The 19,512-nt window shown below is 31.6% G+C and overlaps 1 protein-coding gene and 1 non-coding gene across 2 annotated transcripts in view; both read right to left on the bottom strand.

Annotated features, from left to right (window-relative positions):
- Smp_130070 (putative nephrin) overlaps nucleotides 1-19,512 on the bottom strand; it is a gene marked incomplete at both ends in the record, with an annotated part of 67,079 nt that overhangs the window by 25,090 nt on the left and 22,477 nt on the right. Inside the window, 4 exons of the mRNA XM_018795698.1 lie at nucleotides 2,307-2,509; nucleotides 4,539-4,790; nucleotides 13,061-13,282; nucleotides 15,237-15,550. Coding sequence (XP_018649985.1) covers nucleotides 2,307-2,509; nucleotides 4,539-4,790; nucleotides 13,061-13,282; nucleotides 15,237-15,550 — 991 coding nt within the window. The remainder of the gene's footprint in view (nucleotides 1-2,306; nucleotides 2,510-4,538; nucleotides 4,791-13,060; nucleotides 13,283-15,236; nucleotides 15,551-19,512) is intronic.
- Nucleotides 6,590-6,660, bottom strand: Smp_tRNA_01278_Pseudo_TTG.1.1. Its single transcript has one exon. It is a non-coding gene (tRNA).

Raw genomic sequence — 19,512 nt, 5'->3', positions numbered from 1 at the left:
AGACCACCAGGGAAAACCTGAAAACACTGGACGGCCGTTTCGTCCTATTGTGGGACTACTCAGCAGTTCGAATCCACGATCCCGGCTCGAGAGATTCAAACACAGGACCTATCAGTCTAAAGCGCGAGCGCTTAACCACTAGACCACTGAGTCTGCACCCAACAGTGTTAATGTCTAACTTCAACCAATCCACGAAGTTTGAGCAACCATCCACCAATGTCTTCAGTCAGTTGATATCTCCAACATTAGATTTTCTGTCATTCACAATAAAATACTCAGTTCATGTTTTGTTTCTTTTTTCTTTTTTTAAAACAATCGAAAAGATATAAGTATCAAATGCTCACTTTATTACGACACAAAATAACCCACAATTTTAATAATTATACAGACAGTTTTCGGACATTTTTAGTTATTTATAAAATGAAAAAAAATTTTTTTCGCTTAGAAACATCCGCTCAACAACAAAAAAAAGAAAAGAAAAAGAAAAGAAAGAACTAACATCTGATTAATTTTTTTTCTTTTTTTTCTTTTAAAGAAAACTATTCTACATAAGATTGTGATTGAGTATGTAATAAGAAATTTGTTCAGAAACGAATTTGTTTTTATCAAATAGGATTTTCCCTAATATAAATTGACATAAATTTTTCTTTATAATGATAAGAAAATTAAACAAACAAATCATGATATTTATTTAATGGAAACAATATTAACTAGAAACTTAATATTATTGAGAAGTTAATTTACACTTGAATGAAATTAGTGTAGTTTCAGTTGTAGTTTAGATTCATATCATGAATGGATCAATGTTAGACCACTATTGAAAGGCTGAAAGCAATGGATGGCCATCTCTTTCTAGTATGAGACTCCATAGCAGTGCACATCTACGACCTTACAGGTGGAACTCGAACCTAGAACCTTCGTTCTCGTGCATGAACACTTAACCTCTAGACCACTGAGTTGGCATCCAGTGGATGTTAATGTCTAACTTCCACCAAATAACGATATTGTGTGACCGTCCACCATTGTCTTCAATGAGTAAATGCCTCACAGCAGACACGGTTGAACTCCATTGGTCACTGCTTCTCACTAGAACTCTAGGAAATCCATTTTGAAGCTAGTCACCTATTTCTTACATGGATCCATTCATGATATCAATCTAAACTCAACAATCTCCACCATCCTATACTGATAATTATCATATGCTCACTAGTGACTAACTTCAAGATAGATTTCCTGGAGTTCTAATGAGCAGCAGTGACCAATAGAGTTCAACTATATTTTCTTTTTAATATCAGTTACATTTTTATATTTAAAATATATCCCTTTTCATTCTATAGAATGTTATGATTAATGTTAAATGTGTGTTTATGAAAAAAAGAGGAAATAAATTTCGTAAAATTGGGCAGAAACTGGAATGTAAATTAACATTTAAATAATATAGACAATATCAAATGGTTCTTCATAATGAAGTTATAAACGTTTGATGATTTTTTAAATGTCTGATTAAGATCTTAATCAAGTAAATTCACTGAAACTTATTCCATGTGGAATTACATCATTTTAAAATTGTATAAATGGCGTTTTATTTCTGAAATTAACTTTGATTGATGTTTAGTTACAATTAGGTGGTAAATACTAAACAATTATTATTACCGTCGAGGCTTGTGGAGATTGAGTTTTCATTAATTACATAAAGCATTGATTATAGTTGAATGACCAGTGGAAACCAGAAATTTATGGATATTTAATTCATCCTAATGTTGTTACTCCTCAGCAGTGCGCATTCACTGAAGACTGGAGCAACGAACTTTCGGTGTCACCACGAGCTACTAATCTCTAGACCACTAAACCGGAATTCAATGGTGAATATGTTTAATCCTCATTAATCTGAGATGTCATACCACCATCTTCTATTCCACATAGTAGATAAGAATCTCACACACGCAAGGTTAAACTCCACTTGTCACGATTTCTCACTGGAACTCCTGGATTTACGTCTCGCAGTTGCGCACTTCTGTGTAGTTCCATAATAGGGCGAGACACGTATTTAGTTGTGTTAAATGGAGCAACGAATGTAATTAAGTATCACTGGCCATTAAATTTCTTGGTTGATTTTAAATGCAGAGTAATCTACGCAATATTTTACAACTATTAAATTGAGAAGTATTAAACAGAACGGCAGTAGGCTTATTCGGACGAACTCATACTTTAAAAACTGTATAATTCTAACTCGACCGACAAATTTGCCAACACTCTTTAATTAGTGGACGATTGACACAGAAAAAACGATGAAAAAATTAACGTACTTGATTGCAATAAATTGGTTCACTCAATTGTAATGCCCCTTCATCTACTTCTTCTGTCCAGCCCTTAGGTGGAAAGTAACGATACCATGTAAATGTTCTATCAGGTATAGCTGGATTCGCATCAGCTTTACAATCTAAAGCTGCATAGTCTTTATTCGTTTGTGTTATGTTCTCTTCAAGTTTGCCGACAATACTTGCTGGATCTAGTTTTAATTATTTTAAGAGAAAAGAATATAAAAAGTAAATAGAAAACTTCTGTTTGAAACAAGATATAACTGTAATGATGTCAAAAATATAAACTCTATTATTTGGGAATAATGTTGTCCCAGTTATAAGGGGTTTTAATAGTTTGAAACCGAAGGATGGTTAAATGTTATTTGAAACACATATCCGATTCATTCTACGTGATAGTACAAACGACTCAGATATAAAGACTGTTAATGTCAAGATATATACAGGATATTTTGTTTTTGTTATTAATGGTGTAGATTTCTGCGAGATAAATGGTTTGATTGTGAAGCTTTCATTGTCATTCTGGACGTGTTCAGCGACTAATTTATGTAGAAGTACATGATATGTGAATGATTAAGGTAAGAAAACTCCTCTGGCGACAACGTTATACAATACAACGCGAATTTAGACACAGTTAGCTGCAATAAGTAAGATACATGGAGATTTTGATTATCTAGATATAGTCATCCAAACGTTTCTCGGAACCATAAAATCTACGAAACATCTTACTGAAACTCAGTAACGTCTTCATGAGTAAGGTAATTTGATTAAGATATGTAATGTAAAGTTTTAATGTTTTAAAGCGACTAATCATCTAAAAGGTCATTACTTTCTGTTACTTTACTCAACTTGTTCATAATGGAGTTCTTATCAAATATTTTCTTAACAAATAAGTAGAAGTTGAAGACAAGTTAAACTGGTTTTGAAAACTGATTTATAGATGAAAGAGTAGAATTATATTTCAAAATACATTATAATGGTTATTCTAAATTCTGCAGCCTTTATAACGGTTGCAAAAGGAAAATAAATTAAGAGGAGAGGGGAGTACAGCTCGAGGGATAGAAATATACAACTGCGTTAAGATAAGTTACGTTGAGATTTCTGAACAAAAGCAATTTAGTGAAACACAGATTATATACTTAAACTAGAGTACACCAACAGTCCAGACGACACATTTTTGGACTACAAGCTCCACTATTAAAATCATTACATGGTGGTCATATATATATATCATATCAAAACTCATGGACTATTTATGTCAGAATGAGACGAAAGACACATGATTTGTGTGTTTTTAAAACAGAATCAGTTTTTTATTTTCACTTCCTCTAGCTTGAATTACTTTGTTTTCCGAAGTTCATTTATTTATACAATAAAGTGACTGTTTATTTTAGGGGAAAATAACCATTGGAAACACACATTTACCCCCTAAAGAAGCAATAAGTTGAATATTTTTCATTAAATACAGTAAAAAGTATGGGTTACTTCATAAAAATTAGGAAGACATTTTTCTAAAACTTTGGCCGTTGTTATGAAATAGTCATCTAAATAAAAAATTATTTTAATAGCTGAGATCATGAGTCAATTGAAGCTAGACCAGCATGTAAAACCTGGATACGCTGGACGGCCGTTTCGTCCTAAGGTTGGATTCCTCAGCAGTGGGCACCACGATTACTATAATATCCACAAAAACCCCTTCTGATATTAATCAACATATGCTCACTAGTGACTGGCTCCATTAGGTATTTCCTGGTGTTCTAGTGAAAAGCAGTGACCAGTGGTTGGAATCTCGTGAGGCGGGATAGTGGATGCGCACCGCTGAGGAGTCGCACGCAGCACGAAACGCCCGTCCAGTACATCCGAGGTTTACCATGGTGGTCTAGCTTCAATCGACTCATGATCTTAGCTATTAAAACTACTATAATATCCACAAAAACCCATTGTGATGAAAAATTATTTGTTATATTCTTTCTATAATAATGGATTTCGGAACTCATTGTAGAGAATAATATCAAAAGCTTTTATTCAAAGACTGAACTCTATATATTCATGTGAGTTTTACAATCACAGCCGTTTATTCACTAACAGTAATACTCCACAGTATTAATAGACAAATGTATCCAATCTTCAACTTTAGTTAAAAAATAAAATAGCGCTCTATGCATATAGTCGTTTATAACAATAGGAAAAATCTTTTTTTTAATGATACCAGCAACTTACATGTAACATTAAGAAAAAATGTATTTCGTGATTCATGTTGTGAATTAGAAACTATCACTGTATAGTTACCCATATTTTCTCGATTAATTTTATGTAATGAAAGTAGTTCACCAACAGAACCAGCTGCAAAAACGCCTTGCCATGTATCAGTTTCTTTAGGTTCAAATGGAAGTAATTGATCATTACGAAACCATGAAACAGATGTAACTGGAGGATTTGCATATAATCCAAAGTCTAGATGAGTCGTTTCACCTGAAAAGAAAAAAGTAATTTATAAGTAGTTTATCAGCAATAACTGATTATTCATGTTAAGAGAACTTAACCGATAGACCACTGCGCCGGTTATGTGCTCTGGCGCGAGAATGGTAGGTCCAGGGTTGGAATCTCGTGAGGCGAGGTCGTGGATGCGCACTGCTGAGGAGTCCCACAATAGGACGAAACGGCCGTCCAATGCTTTCAGGTTTTCCATGATGGTCTAGCTTCGATTGACTCACGCTTTCAACTATGAAAATACTAAATCTCCACAAAAACCCCTTCTAAATTTTATATGACAAGTCAAAACTTGTCACGTCAATCTAACTGTTAGAAACATTTATTAGTAGTTGTATTACTGATAAATAAAAGTTTGTTTACCTGTCATTTTCATTGTTTTACAAATCAGATTACAGGAAGTTCACTTCCGTCTTTATGTTATGATTTTAGACATTATTGTAATATTATTCATAATATTAAAATAAGTGTTTGTTATAGAAGTATTACGTCTAATTGAAATGTTCTTTTCAAAAAAAAACCCTGAATGTTTTTACTATTCTAACCATTCTATCCAAATTTCTTTACTATAAGTCATTAATACTGAATGCTATTCAGCTTTATTTAATTACTTTCCTATTGCAATTTAACTTTATTATCTGAGAATTATGAATCGTTTAGTTGAACTCACGAGTCACTTTAAGCGAGACCACCATTGAAAACCTGGAAGCACTGGGCAGTCGTTTCGTCCTACTATGGGTACTAAGTTTTCAACTGTGATCTAACTTAAAATGACTGGTGAATTCAATTGTGAAAATAAAACAAACAGAAAACTGGCCACTGAAATAAGTAATTGTTATATAAAGCAGCAAAATGTTCATGAAGTTTGAGATCAATGAATTTTTATTCACACTTATGAAATGTTAAAAACTGTAAAGAATCAGTGAAGCCGATTAAATGTGTCACCTTGTTGAATGTAATTACATGGAAACTTTAGGGTTGCAAAGTTTACATTTTCCATTGGATCAGATAAGTTAGGTTAAATGACGTAGAATATTATTTAAAATATGATGTATATAAACTTTTTGACATTCAGATGCCAATTCAGTGTATTAAGGATAGTTTACTCTGACGGAGACCTGAAGATACATAACTTATTTCAGTGAAGCGAATGACTATCTAGGGGAATTTACTTCCTAATGATTCTCTGATGTTAATCTGTAGTGAAAATCAAGTTCAAACCAACCAGTTTACCACAAACCATCTACATATCTAACTTTATACAGTGGTATTAAGGAAAACAGTGCTGATAAAAGTGTTCAAAATCAAACCAGTGGTGGTTCGCACGTTTCAGTAAGTTTATACTCATCAGTATATGGTACTTTTCAAACGCTACGTTTGAAGATGACTTTATTATTGGCCTGTTATTTATCATTCAGTAAACGATTACTAAATATAAAGGAGTTAATAATTTTTCGACTATGTAACTAATAATTCATCCGTCCAGTGTTTGGCATGATATAAGTTTCAAATTCTGAGGAAATATTACTTTCTTTATGATTCTAAACAATAGTTACAGATGATAGAAAGCAATTAAAAAGTTAAAGCATCATGTTTCTTTCAACTAATTAACATTAAATTCCCTTTCATCAAAATTCATTTATACTGGTACATAGTCTAAAAAGGGAACAAATATATTGTAATATAAGCAAAGATGGATAATGGCTGGCAGTAGAATCCAGGACGCGCGTTTCGTCCTATTTGGGACTCGTCAGCTGGATGTACCTGCATCTCAGAGTTAATATTCACTCTGGGACTCGAACCCAGTACCGTTCGCTTCAAACGCCATCGCGTTATCCACTTAGCTACTGAATCCTGAATTCAAATATATTGTAAGTTGAAATGAGTAATCTAATATCCAATATGGTAAGGAAATAATCTTGTTTTTCTGAAAAAAAAATATTATTTTATTAAACTTAATTCTTATCAAGGTGAATTTATTGTTTATATATATTGAAAGAACCATCTTCTTATTTACATGTGACATTAAGAAATACTAAATAAAATCCTTAAGAAGACAATATTCCTTATTATTATTATTATTATAGCCATCATTATGAAGGCCAGTGAGTAACAAGAGAGAAAAAAAAGTGACAAAAAAATCGACTTGTCGTCATAGTTACATAAATAATTTTGTTACCTCATTTAAACTGTGAAAAATATTTATTTACTTTTATGTAGAAAAACAAAACAAACAAACAAACCATACAATAGGGAAGGAAATTTAATTTTCTAATTGACTGAATTAAATTTGATTAATAAAAAAAATAAAAAAATAAATAGAAGAATCATTCATGTTTATGTGCTACTTATCGTTTTAAGGACAATTTTAGTTAAAATAAGCCAAAATCAATAAATCAGGATTTAATATATTCTATATTATCAGAAGGGGTTTTGTGGAGATTTAGTATTTATCATAGTTGAAAGCATGAGTCAATTGAAGCTAGACCACCATGGAAAACCTGGAAACACTGGACTATGATATTCTATATTGTGTCACAATAAAAATGATCATTTATCTAAGTGAACATATGAATTTATAAGAACTTTCGTCCAACTTAGAGTGAATAGTTTCACAGTATTTGAGCGCCGAGTTGATGTAAGACATTAATTAAGAATAATATATTTGTATTTCACATCATAAATCTCTTACACACTAATACATATACCTAGTTTAGACATTTTTACCGTTGATTGGATGACCTATTCAGTGTACAATGAAACGAAGAACCATGCACCTATTTATATTCGATAATTTTGATGTTTGATTATAATTCCTTGAAAAAGCTCGGACCAGATTGCCAGGTGAAACATTGGATTTACTACAAATTCATTCGCGAAGATTTTACAAATATATTATTCCTAATTGATGTCGAACATATGAATTATTTGTAAATAATTAGTTGAATATGTCATTCAGTTGTTAATATGTTTTGTCTATATTAGTGGAAGAGTTAATGTATTATAACTTTTATTGTATGTTAGTAGGATAAATGTTTAGAGGAATCATGATGAGACAACGATTGTCGAGTATACTCCTTATTAAGAGATTAAAATATTTTAAAGTATAACATAACCCATAAAATATTTCTTTACAACTAACTCTACATCATGGTTCTATAATGTCATATATTATCAGAGGGGGTTTGTGGAGATTGTTATATTTAATGGTTTACTTCATCAACTGATCAAATATTGATTGAAATTAGACATGCAAATCGTTGGATATCGACTTAATGGTCTATACGTTGAGGGCTCACTCCAAAATATGACCGTACTTGATGTAACTCCTGATGAGTTCGTTGAGGAGCACTAATGAGGAGTATTATGCTGAGATTAGGTAATTGTCTCGCGCTTGCTGATTTTCTGTGGTTGTTTAATTAATAACATTCAGCGATGTAGACTATGGAACAAATTTAAATCACCTACATTTGAGTACAAAAAATTTGTATGGCCTCTCTTTCACAGCCTATTAATTAATTGATTATCAAAACTATCCTTTGATTTCTGATCCTTAATTTTGAGATTCGTAATTTGGACTTTAATTTATATGTGCTTTTTTCCTTATCCTTTTCTTAAGTAATCATTTCAACTGACCAATCGACTCCTGAGGTCTAAGCTTAACTTATTATTCATACGTAATGATTGTTGACAATTAAACAGTTGACAAATCCCAAACTTACACTAATGTTTCTGAATCTACATTCTTATGTAGTTAGTCTTAACGACCTGCTCATCTACTTCTGTAATTAAATTTCTAATTACAAGATATTAAAGTAGTTGAAGACACATTTCACAGGTATTGTAAAATGTTTCAGAGAGTGATGATTTGGGTGATTATGGTTTCAACGACATGATTTCTGGTATGGTCCCGGATATTCTCGTTTGTCCATACGGCTTTACACAAAAAAAACTATGGCATTCGCTACAGGAGACGTGACAAAAAATACCAGGAGTCCATTTTAATTTTCCTTACTGTCACGATATCCTTCTATAACTCTAGATAACAAAATGATCCCTTTGTGTCAATGAGATGATGAGTATTTTAATTATTCGATTGATCCTTTTCTATTGACATTGTGTTTCATTGTTAGAACAGTAACTTAATCGACGTCGCTTCATTGATATTAAGTTCTGTACTCAAAAATCGTCGGGGCAAAGGAAGGAGCCTGTTGTAAAGAAATATATTTTTACTCATGTTACACATTTGATATCTGATAGGATTACTGCTTACTCAAACATAACATTCTAGGCAAATGTTAAAGGTGCTTGACCACTAGAGGGAGAGTGAAAACGTTCAGGAGATTAATTTGCGGCTTATTTGAACAAATAAGATTATCAAAATGTTGTAGGATTTTGCGGGTACGTACTTGTACATACCATTTCAGTATACCTAAGTACTGTAATATTTTGCATAAACATTTTGACACCGTGTTTTTACATATATTTAAGTATTTTATCGCTGCAACATTAACATAACAATAATTTGTGAACTGAAGCAGGTTAAAGTATTTTAAATTTAGGATTTCATTTATATGGTGTTGGGAATAAATACTAGAAATAAAATGTATACAAGTTTAACCAAGTCGAATTTAGGTTTGAAAATAATTATAATCAGAAAGAGGTTTCATGGACATTATAGTAATTTAATGGTTGAATTCGTAAGTCAATTAAAGCTAGAACACCATGAAAAACCTGGGAGCACTGGACGGTTATTTTGTCCTAGTATGGAGTTCCTCAGCAGTGCACATTCACGCCCTTGCTCGCGGGATTCGAACTCAGAACCTGTCAGTCTAGGGGTTAGGCGTTCGCTCGAGACCGATAGTTTTTATATTGAATTCCACGAGCGAGGTCGTCGATGTGTACTGCTGAGGAATCCCATACTGGGACAAAACAGAAGTCTAATGCTTGAAGGTTTTCTATGGTGGTTTACTTTTAAATAACTAATGAATTGAACTATTAAACTAAAAATAATTAACTAAATATTTGAAAATTTTGCGAATAAACAAATGTTCAATGCATTAGTTAATAATGTGACTGATTTTACTACTGCAATCAATTTTACCGGTTTCAGGGGAATTTTAAAAGCTAAATTGTTTTTTTTCACAGGGAAGTAAGTTCCTAACTAAGTTTTTCATAGAATTGTTTTCTATAGTGTAAGTAACATTCCATTTTTCATTGATAAAGATATACATGCACATAAGGCATAGTATGTTTAATGCTTTATGTAAATTCCAGACTAACATGGATTCATTCTATGTAAATAATTTGACAAATTAAGGAAGTTCTAAATAAGATATAAAACAAAGAGGAGTCAACTTGAATTCATTAACTAAAGATTACAAAACAGGAAATAATAAACCAGTAGTATATAATTTTAAATAAGGTGAGTGAAATTTCATTGAATAGGTGATGAGGTTATTTTAAAAAAAAAATCTTATTGAAGCCTAGAAACTATTGATCAATATTTTGCAAATGGTTTGAAATTACTGGAAATGCATATATGACCAGAAAAGAAAAATGTTAAATGAAAGTTGCATAGAAGCTTGTAAAATTAGCTCATTGAAATAGATTTATAGCAATCTTATAAAAATGGATTTTATATAGTTGAAATCTTGAGTCAATTGAAGATAGACCATCTTGCAAAACCTGGAAGCACTAGACGGCCGTTTCATCCTATTATGGGACTCCTCGACAGTGTGCATCCATGATTCTGCCTTGCGAGATTCCAACCCAGCACCTATCAGTCTCGCGCGCGAGCGCCTAACCACTAGACCACTGAGCCGGTCTGCATCCAACGGTGTCGATGTCTAACTACAGCCAATCCAAGAAATTGAGCAACCATTCATCATATGCTCACCAGTGACTGGCTCCATGAGGTATTTCCTGGAGTTCTAGTGAGAAGCAGTAACCAGTTGAGTTCAACCAGGTCTGTTGGGAGATATCAACTTACTGAAGACATTGGTGGGCGGTTGCTCGATTTCGTGGATTGGTTGACGTTTGATACTAACACCGTTGGATGCCAGCCGGCTCAGTGGTCTAGTGGTTGAGCTCTCGCGCGTGAGACTAATAGGTCCTGCTTTGGAATCTCGCGAGGCGGAATCGTGGATGCTCACTGTTGAGGAGTCTCACACTAGCACGAAACGGCTGTACAGTGCTTCCAGGTTTTGCATGGTGTTTTAGCTTCAATTGACTCATGAACTCAACTATATAAAATTACTAAAATCTCCACAAAACCTCCTTCTAAAAATGAATTTAATTACATTCTTTATAAACACTATATAATTTTAAAACTTTGAAAATAATTAAATGTTTTCAGAGATGCTTTTATGCATGATACAATGAACATCAATAGAGGGGCAATAATCACTTGATATCATTTAATTTTAAATGTTTTACAGAATGATATAAGATTAACATATGAATTAGCACTATGATGATCACGACAATATGGCAGAGTTAAATAAAGTAACATCAACTCTGGGATGCAGATACATCCATCTAATGAGTCTCAAATAGTACGAAATGTGCGCCCTAGATTCCATTGCTAGCTACTATCTATCTCTGCTTATAATGAGGTAAAGAGGATTTAAATTAGTAATTTGTGCATAGTTCAAGCTAAAGTAATTATATGTCTACGAAAATTATCTCTCTTACTCGCCTATCTTACCGTGATCTTAAGATGCCCTCCAATTTAACCATAACTTAATGCTATATTCCTATTTTATTAATCTTTAAATCGATCAAATCAGCAATCGCCCCTTACATTTATTATATGAGTTACTTATTACTGTTACTTCTAAAACTATTAAGTAAGTTAATTCATTTAGTATTGTTTGTTTGAATCTTCCCATTGATGTTTAGGACTGCAACTGGTCAGTCTTTTATTGGCCATATGTATATACTGTGCGTATTGCGATCTTTATTAAGCAAGTTATTACTTAATACTTGGAAACATTTGGTAGTTTCTTATAAACACCTCCAAATATTACTATAGACTGTTGTTTAGAATTGAATAAAAAGTCTAATTATACATTTTCAGTATATGATTATGTATAATAGATTGTTTTGTTTTTTACATTTTCTTCATTTCGTTTAAGGATGTCATCGTTATTAATCATTAGAAATTAATGAATTACACCGTTGCAGTACATCTAATCCAATTAATTTATTTTAAAGGATAAGAAAGGGAATAATCAATTTAAGTCTCTTTAAAATATTTTCAGAACTGATTACATAACTTTACTTTCTAAAAACAATGTCAATGTAAATGATTTTTCTTATAGATAGATTTATGTTACTTGAAAAGTTTGACAAGAACACTGTTTCTATGTAAAACAGATTGTTGTATAAATTTAAAGGAACATTTATTTAATGCAGAAGTATATGAATCTGCATCTATCTTTATCAGTAATCATTAGTATTAGTTCATTTCAAAGGTTTATACAGAAAGAATAAATCTAAAATGAATTTTTATTCGTAATATGTTCAGTGAGACAACAGAATTATGTGTCAGAAATGAGTTTTTGATTTCATCGCCATGAAAACCAAGTAAATTGGTAGAGTTAGGTATATGATCAGTCGGTATATCACAAACTGACTAAAGCTTTACACGTAAGTCATAGGATGACGGTTCAGATATCTCTAGACTAGGCTTTTACAGAAAGACTTGAAAGTGTAGGGTTCGAACTTGTACGGAGTAGTGGGTGTACACTGATGAGTTCTATACTTGAACGAACCAGCTGTCCAAATCTCCTTAGATTTCTATGATTATTTAAGTAAGTTAATTTCGTGATGTAAACCAAACATTTTAAAAATCCTCACATACCCTCCTCATTAAGAATAATATGATATTTCGATGTTCATTCATTAGAAATTGTAGAATGATATTTCTTTATTTTGCTTAATGAATCATAATACTATTTAGTGACTGATCCAAAACTGCACAGTTTAAAACTCTTTTACCAGTTCAGTCGCATCATTACTAAAATACACACATTTATTTACGCGTCGTTGTATGTAAATCAGCTGAATTCACTGCTTCGTTCAGTTGCTTTATGTGATGCAGCAAAATAATATAGGTTCCTTTGTCACATAGCTATCTGTGATAAACAGACTGTGATTAAACAGCTAGTAAATCGTACACTAGGATTGAATGGTAAAAGTTAATTCATCATTCTTATAAATTATTTAGTGTAATGGTTATCACTTACCTTCTCGTATTACTCTGTGATCATCTACTTGAAGCCCATAGAATTGTGGTGCAAATGTAATATTTAGCTGAAGTCTGTCATGCCAAATAGGTGGACCATAAACTGGATTCTCCGCTTGGCATTCAATAAAGTCCATATGATATCTCCAAGTTGGACGTAACCATAAATGACTTCTAGCTAGTAAACCACCGGATGCTCCAGGAACAGGTGTTTCGTCGGAACCTAGTTCAAAGGATAAGCATTGGATTTTTATGATCTCAGAACTATAAATAATAAATCGTGTTTTATTTTTAGTTCGGTTGATGTTATTTACAGAAAAGAATATTTAAATAATCCACAAGGAATCACAAGAATGTGTGACTTCTACCAGATATAACATCATGAAAGTTATATCATACACGACAAAAGCTGTCAGATACTGTCTACTGATGAGCTATTTTATATTTTCAGAGGAGGAACTTGAACAGATTTAACCAACTAATAAAGTTGTAGTAACTAGAGATTCATTCAACAATATGAGTTCCAAGTACAAAAGAATAAACACGTAGCTTCCAAAATTGTATTTTACGTCATAGACAGTTGCATGTCTTTTCGATTAATTATACTTATGTAACCAGAAGGTTAAATATTTATTTCGACCACTAGTAAGGGCCTATTCTTTTATTTTTCTTCTTACAATCCAAGTTATTCACTTTTCTGCGCCAAACATATACAACAAGCCAAATTCGCAAATTAATGGAGATGACAATTATAATCTCCTTATTGTTACTAAGTTTTCTAAAATCATATACAAACTATGTACACAGAATATAATTTGAAAGTCCCTATAGCATATTCAGAAAATAAAAAATGTGGGAATGATTAATTGTTTTCGATAACTTTGTTATCAGACTCTTTAGTTATAAGTTCATAATTATTATATCAGAATGGACAGAATAAGCCATGTAAACAAATTAAACACTATTATTTGGGTTCGACTTAATGTGTTAAAATAGGAAACTTCAGCATCCGTTAAATCTTCATCAAGTTGAAACTGTCTTATTTGTTATTGTAACACATTTTATTTTCTCTAGAAGGTTGTAAAGTCATCTTGTAGATGACACGTCCACTCTCTTTGTTCTGTTTCATGAAATTAAACAAATACGTTTAAGTGTTATCGCCTGGTAACGCATAATTAGTAGAGCGTAATCTAAGTCTCCATTTATTAAAAAAGAACACAAAAGCTCTTGAACAAATAAAACAAGTTTCATCGTAAAGAGAAAATGCCCAGTAATAACGTCTAGAATAACTTGGAATTTTTATACATGATGTTAATAAAATCGTGTCACTACACAAATAATTACCAGTAGCATGTGTCATAACGGGTTTCAATAAATATTGAACAGTGCTACATCGTTGTACTGTTTAATACCTTCAGTAATAGGCAACAATAATCTTTTGTGAAGAACTACATTAATTTTTATATATAGTTGAAATCATGAGTCAATTGAAGCTAGACCATCATGAAAAACCTGAAAACACTTAACGACCGTTCTGTCCTATTGTGGGACTCCTCAGCAGTTCGAATCCACGATCCCGCCTCGTGAGATTCGAACCCAGGACCTACCAGTCTCCCGCGTGAGCACTTAACTGATAGACCATTGAGCCGGCATCTAACGGTGTTAATGTCCCACAATCGGACGAAACGGCCGTCCAATGCTTCCAGGTTCTCCATAGTGGTCTAGCTTCAATTGACTCATGATTTCAATTATATATAAAAGTTACTAAAAATCACCACAAACAACCACATTAATTCTCAACAACAATCTTCTCAAATGAGTAATCATTTTTGTGAATTTAAGTAAATTTATTTGTTTTAGTTCAATTACGTTGACTGCAATCGGATGTATTCTGCAGAATTATATTTTTAATGTCAACATCATAACCTGCTTTAGTTGAGTTCTATGAATAAGTATGTATTATCTTATCCTAATATGTTTTCATCTGTAATGAGGGAATTAAAGATTCTCCACAAAATGTACCATTCAAAACCTAGCAACCATATTGATTTATTTTATCAACAATGAATTTATCTGCTTTCAGTAGACATTTTCATCATCACGTTTTATATGACATTAAGAAAACTGCTTGAAGATTTAGAAATGATCATACAGTCATTGGTAGTAATTACTGTTACCTTTTAGTTCTAATAATTTACACTTTTCCCCTTCATTTGTACTACTACTAGATTTTGGTAATTTTTTTTGTTGTTGTAATAAATGACGTCGATAAAATGCATGAGCTGGTCCACATTGATAATGACGCCATGTGATAACAGCAACTGGATTTGAACTATCTGCTTGACAGTTGATTTCAAGTTGTTCACCACTTTGAACTACTGATTTACCGCCAAAATTTAAACTTACTCGTTGTGGTGGAAATAAAACATTTAAAGTTATAGCTTCGCTATCTATCCATTCATTATTTGTTGCAGTGTTACGAGCTGAACAACTATAAATAAGTATATAAAAATAAGTGAATAAAACATATTATAATATGTGTTTCATGTTTGTGTGCATTAGCATACAGTAGGAGAACAGAATACAATGTAACATAAAATAAATAGTATTCATATTTCTATTGTATGATTATACTTTATACCGACATATAAGTACTACTTTTAAGTTCATAGCCAACTGAATGACTCATTTTTATTGTGTTTGTCAGTCATTATGAGTAGTCTAATCGTTTTATGATGATAATTTTATTCAATAGACGTAATTTACTGCATATTAAATTAGATAGACTTTCAATAAAGTGCCTAGTTTTTATTAGGACTATCATGAAATGAATTAGTAACAAAGTTAAATTCTATAAAGGATCATTTTATTTGGATAATATGCAATAGGATGAAAATTGAATATTATGTATTATTTTGCCAGAAACTTTATTTTATTCATTAATTTGGTTTTAATGGGTACATGAAATGAGAATTATTCAATTTTGCGTTATGTACTTTGTAGTATGCTGAATGAAGTTCTTACTTCTGTACGAAACAAACCTATATACATTTATATATATATATATATATATAGAGAGAGAGAGAGAGAGATAAATATAGATATATATGCCAGAAGATTCATTTAACCAGTTCTGGGTGACCAGTTAAGGGTTACGGTAGTCTTCATAACATACTCTGCTGAAGTAACATTTAATTGTTGTATTAATGTCAAAGATGATAGGTTTTATTGATTTAGTCTTGTTGCTATGCCGTAATTCATTGACATGTAGTGAACAAAAACACCAGTGGAGACAATTGCATGTATTTGAGCTCAAAATTACAGAATGTCTTAGTTAAATCTGAGAATTATGCAGTATATACTTCCTATGCAAAATATTAATCAGTCGTCTGAAACTTGACTTCTCCTTTTGAAGAAATCAGTCAATCGTCTCAGATTTCATTGTTCCTGCATTTTAATACCAATTGCTTCACGTTTCCGTTCTTTCCTTCATGATCTTCTACTGAAAAACATTCTATTCGTGACTATCATCATAAACTACTTATGTGGATATTAGTAGCTCACGCCACAATACCATTAAATACGATGTTGAAGTGACGTAATCCCATATTTATGTTTAATGCCTTACCATTAGAGAAACTTTAATCAATAAGTAGATTAAAGTATGATATTTTTCATCACTAGCTAAGTAGTAAGTAATGAATTTTAATGTCTTATGAGCTTATATACCGACTTTAAATGAAATAAGAGTAATTTATCTTGAACATATTAATGTCATCAAGTGTTCAGTAATAAACTTGGCAGAATTTCTAACTGCAAAGCTGATATCATTTCAATGATAAAGTCAACTAGTTTTATATAAATCTTCATTTAACCATAAGAGTTGCTGATATATATATATATAACGATTATAAACTGTATTTAGTTTGCTGGTGTCAATTTACAGTTATTCAGATTGTAAGAGTAGAGAACGGAAATAAACCCATGATACTGTGTATATTATTAACTAATTGTGCAACAATAGTGTATAAAGTACTTGTACACCCCTTTATATGAATGATTTACTTGGTTATCTTTGTATTTATTCATCTATCTAAGTATGGATAGTAAATTTCTTGGAGTTACTTCATTTCAAGCCTAATCTATTTCCATAAATATGTAGGTACATTTAAAGAATATAAGTATAACTCTATGTATTTATCAAGAGTTTTATTTATCTCCCAAACTATATTTACCATAGTGACTATAATGACAATAATTTTTGTTTTACCACTTATATTAAAATCTATTTTTCTTAATTAAATAAAATTAATTATTTTAACACATGACAATAGGATAAGAAAACATACTTCACTTAATTATGATTATAAATATAGAACTACTTATAAGTAGTATAGAAGTGCTATTCAATTGAATACAACAATAACAATAGAAAAAAGTTAGATTGAATAGTATTGGCATTTTAGTATTTTTTTTTAACAAAAACCTCTATTGTAATTGGCCTCATTGTTCAACACAATCAAAAGGTATAGACAAACCGATAAATAAATAAATAAATAAATAAGCGTAATGGAAAAAAACATTGCAGAATTATATGTACCGGCTTTAGTTGCTATGTACTTTATGATAAAAAGCGTAACTGAAAGAAAACGGAAATCATAAAGGAAAAACAAACAAAAAAAGAAAAGAAAAAGCATACAATCATAATCATAATAAAAATAGTATAGAATTAGGATTAAACATGAAGCAAAAAAATGAAATTAGCTTTATTATTGTTTCTTTCTTTCTTTCATAGACATTTGCGACGAAGGAACCAGAAAAAAGAAGAGGTTCATAATTATATTATAGGTTACAAGATGAATAATGGATAGGTTTAGGGAATAAAGATTGATTTTGAATAAAATGAGTTTAAAAAATGGGATAATATGAACAGACTATGTAGTCGGAAAGAAAATTAAAAAAAAAAAGAAATACAATAGTGAATTGCGTATATTGATATGTTTATCTTTTCTTTTGATGCGATGAACAATTTATTATATTGTAGAATACTGTAACTTAGTATATCTCCTTTTGTAAATGTATAATTAGTTTGTAGTTGTCAACAACTTCTAGTTTATGTATGTATGTAAGTATCAATAGTACCAATAGTGAAGTGAATACTTGTATTTATTATTATTATCATTCATGAATAAATTAAGTCATAACCCCAAATTTGTGATCATGTTTTACGTTGTTGATATCTAGAAGGGGTTTTGTGGAGATTTCAGTAGTTTTATAGTTGAAGTCATGAGTCAATTGAAGCTAAACTATCATGGAAAACTTGGAAGCACTAGGCGGCCGTTTCGTCTTATTGCGGGACTCCACATAAGTGCGCATCTATGATCCCGCCTCGCGAGATTCGAACCCGGGATTTATTAGTCTCGTGCGCGAGCAATTAACCTCTAGACCACTGAGCCAGCATCCAACGGCGTTGATGTCTAATTTAAACCAATCCACGAAGTTCAGAAATCATTTACTATTGTCTTCAGTGAGTCGATCTCTCACAACAGACCCGGTTGAACTCCACTGGTCACTGCTTCTCACTAGAACTCCAGGAAATATCTTTTGACGCCAGTCAGTAGTGAGCACATGTTGATTAATATCAGAAGGGATTTTGTGAATATTATAGTAATTTTAATGGTTGAGATCATGAGTACCATAATAGGATGAAACGGCCGTCCAGTGTTTTCAGGTTTTCCATGGTGGTCTAGCTTCAATTGACTCATGATTTCAACTCCATAAAAATTAGTATTTCGTCTTGTAACCATGTATGACAATGTGATAGCATTCTATTTCAGTAAACAATAGGTAAGGTTTAAAAAAAATAGATCACTATAATGATTATATTTGGGTTTTATAGTATTCAACATAATGATAAATTGTGGACCTGTAATAAAGAGAATATGAATAAATTATGTCGTTACTAGACATGATCGGTTAATTAAAACATATTCAATTTCGGAAACATTGCTACGATGCATGAATATTTGGAAGATAGATGATTTAAAGATTCAGATAGTCATGGCAGCGCTTTATTTAATGTAATACATTGATTAGAGAGCTGCTCAAGTGCTATTTATTCAAACATTTTAAAATTAACTGAATAAAAGATTTCCCATTAAAATATTTACAGATTACCCAAGTGTTTAAGACTAATTTTCAGTAAAACTCTTACATGAATGAACTAAAAAGAGTGTTTCAATACATCACGATGCTTAACTGTCAGCATATAGTAGACATTATCAATTCGATTAATTTATAATTAAGCTAATTTTCCAGGATACAAACAGTAAGACTTGGTTTATACTAAAATAACGACTGTATTTTTTAACAAAATGTTAAATAAAGGTATCTAAAAGGTTCAAATTACTTTAATATACAAAAATATGTTGTCTATCATATTCCTGGATTACC

Source organism: Schistosoma mansoni, chromosome 2 (genome assembly GCF_000237925.1).
Source record: "Schistosoma mansoni strain Puerto Rico chromosome 2, complete genome".
Classification (NCBI taxonomy): domain Eukaryota; kingdom Metazoa; phylum Platyhelminthes; class Trematoda; order Strigeidida; family Schistosomatidae; genus Schistosoma; species Schistosoma mansoni.
Note: the sequence above shows the minus strand (reverse complement) of the source record. Positions and strands in the feature narration are given on the sequence as shown.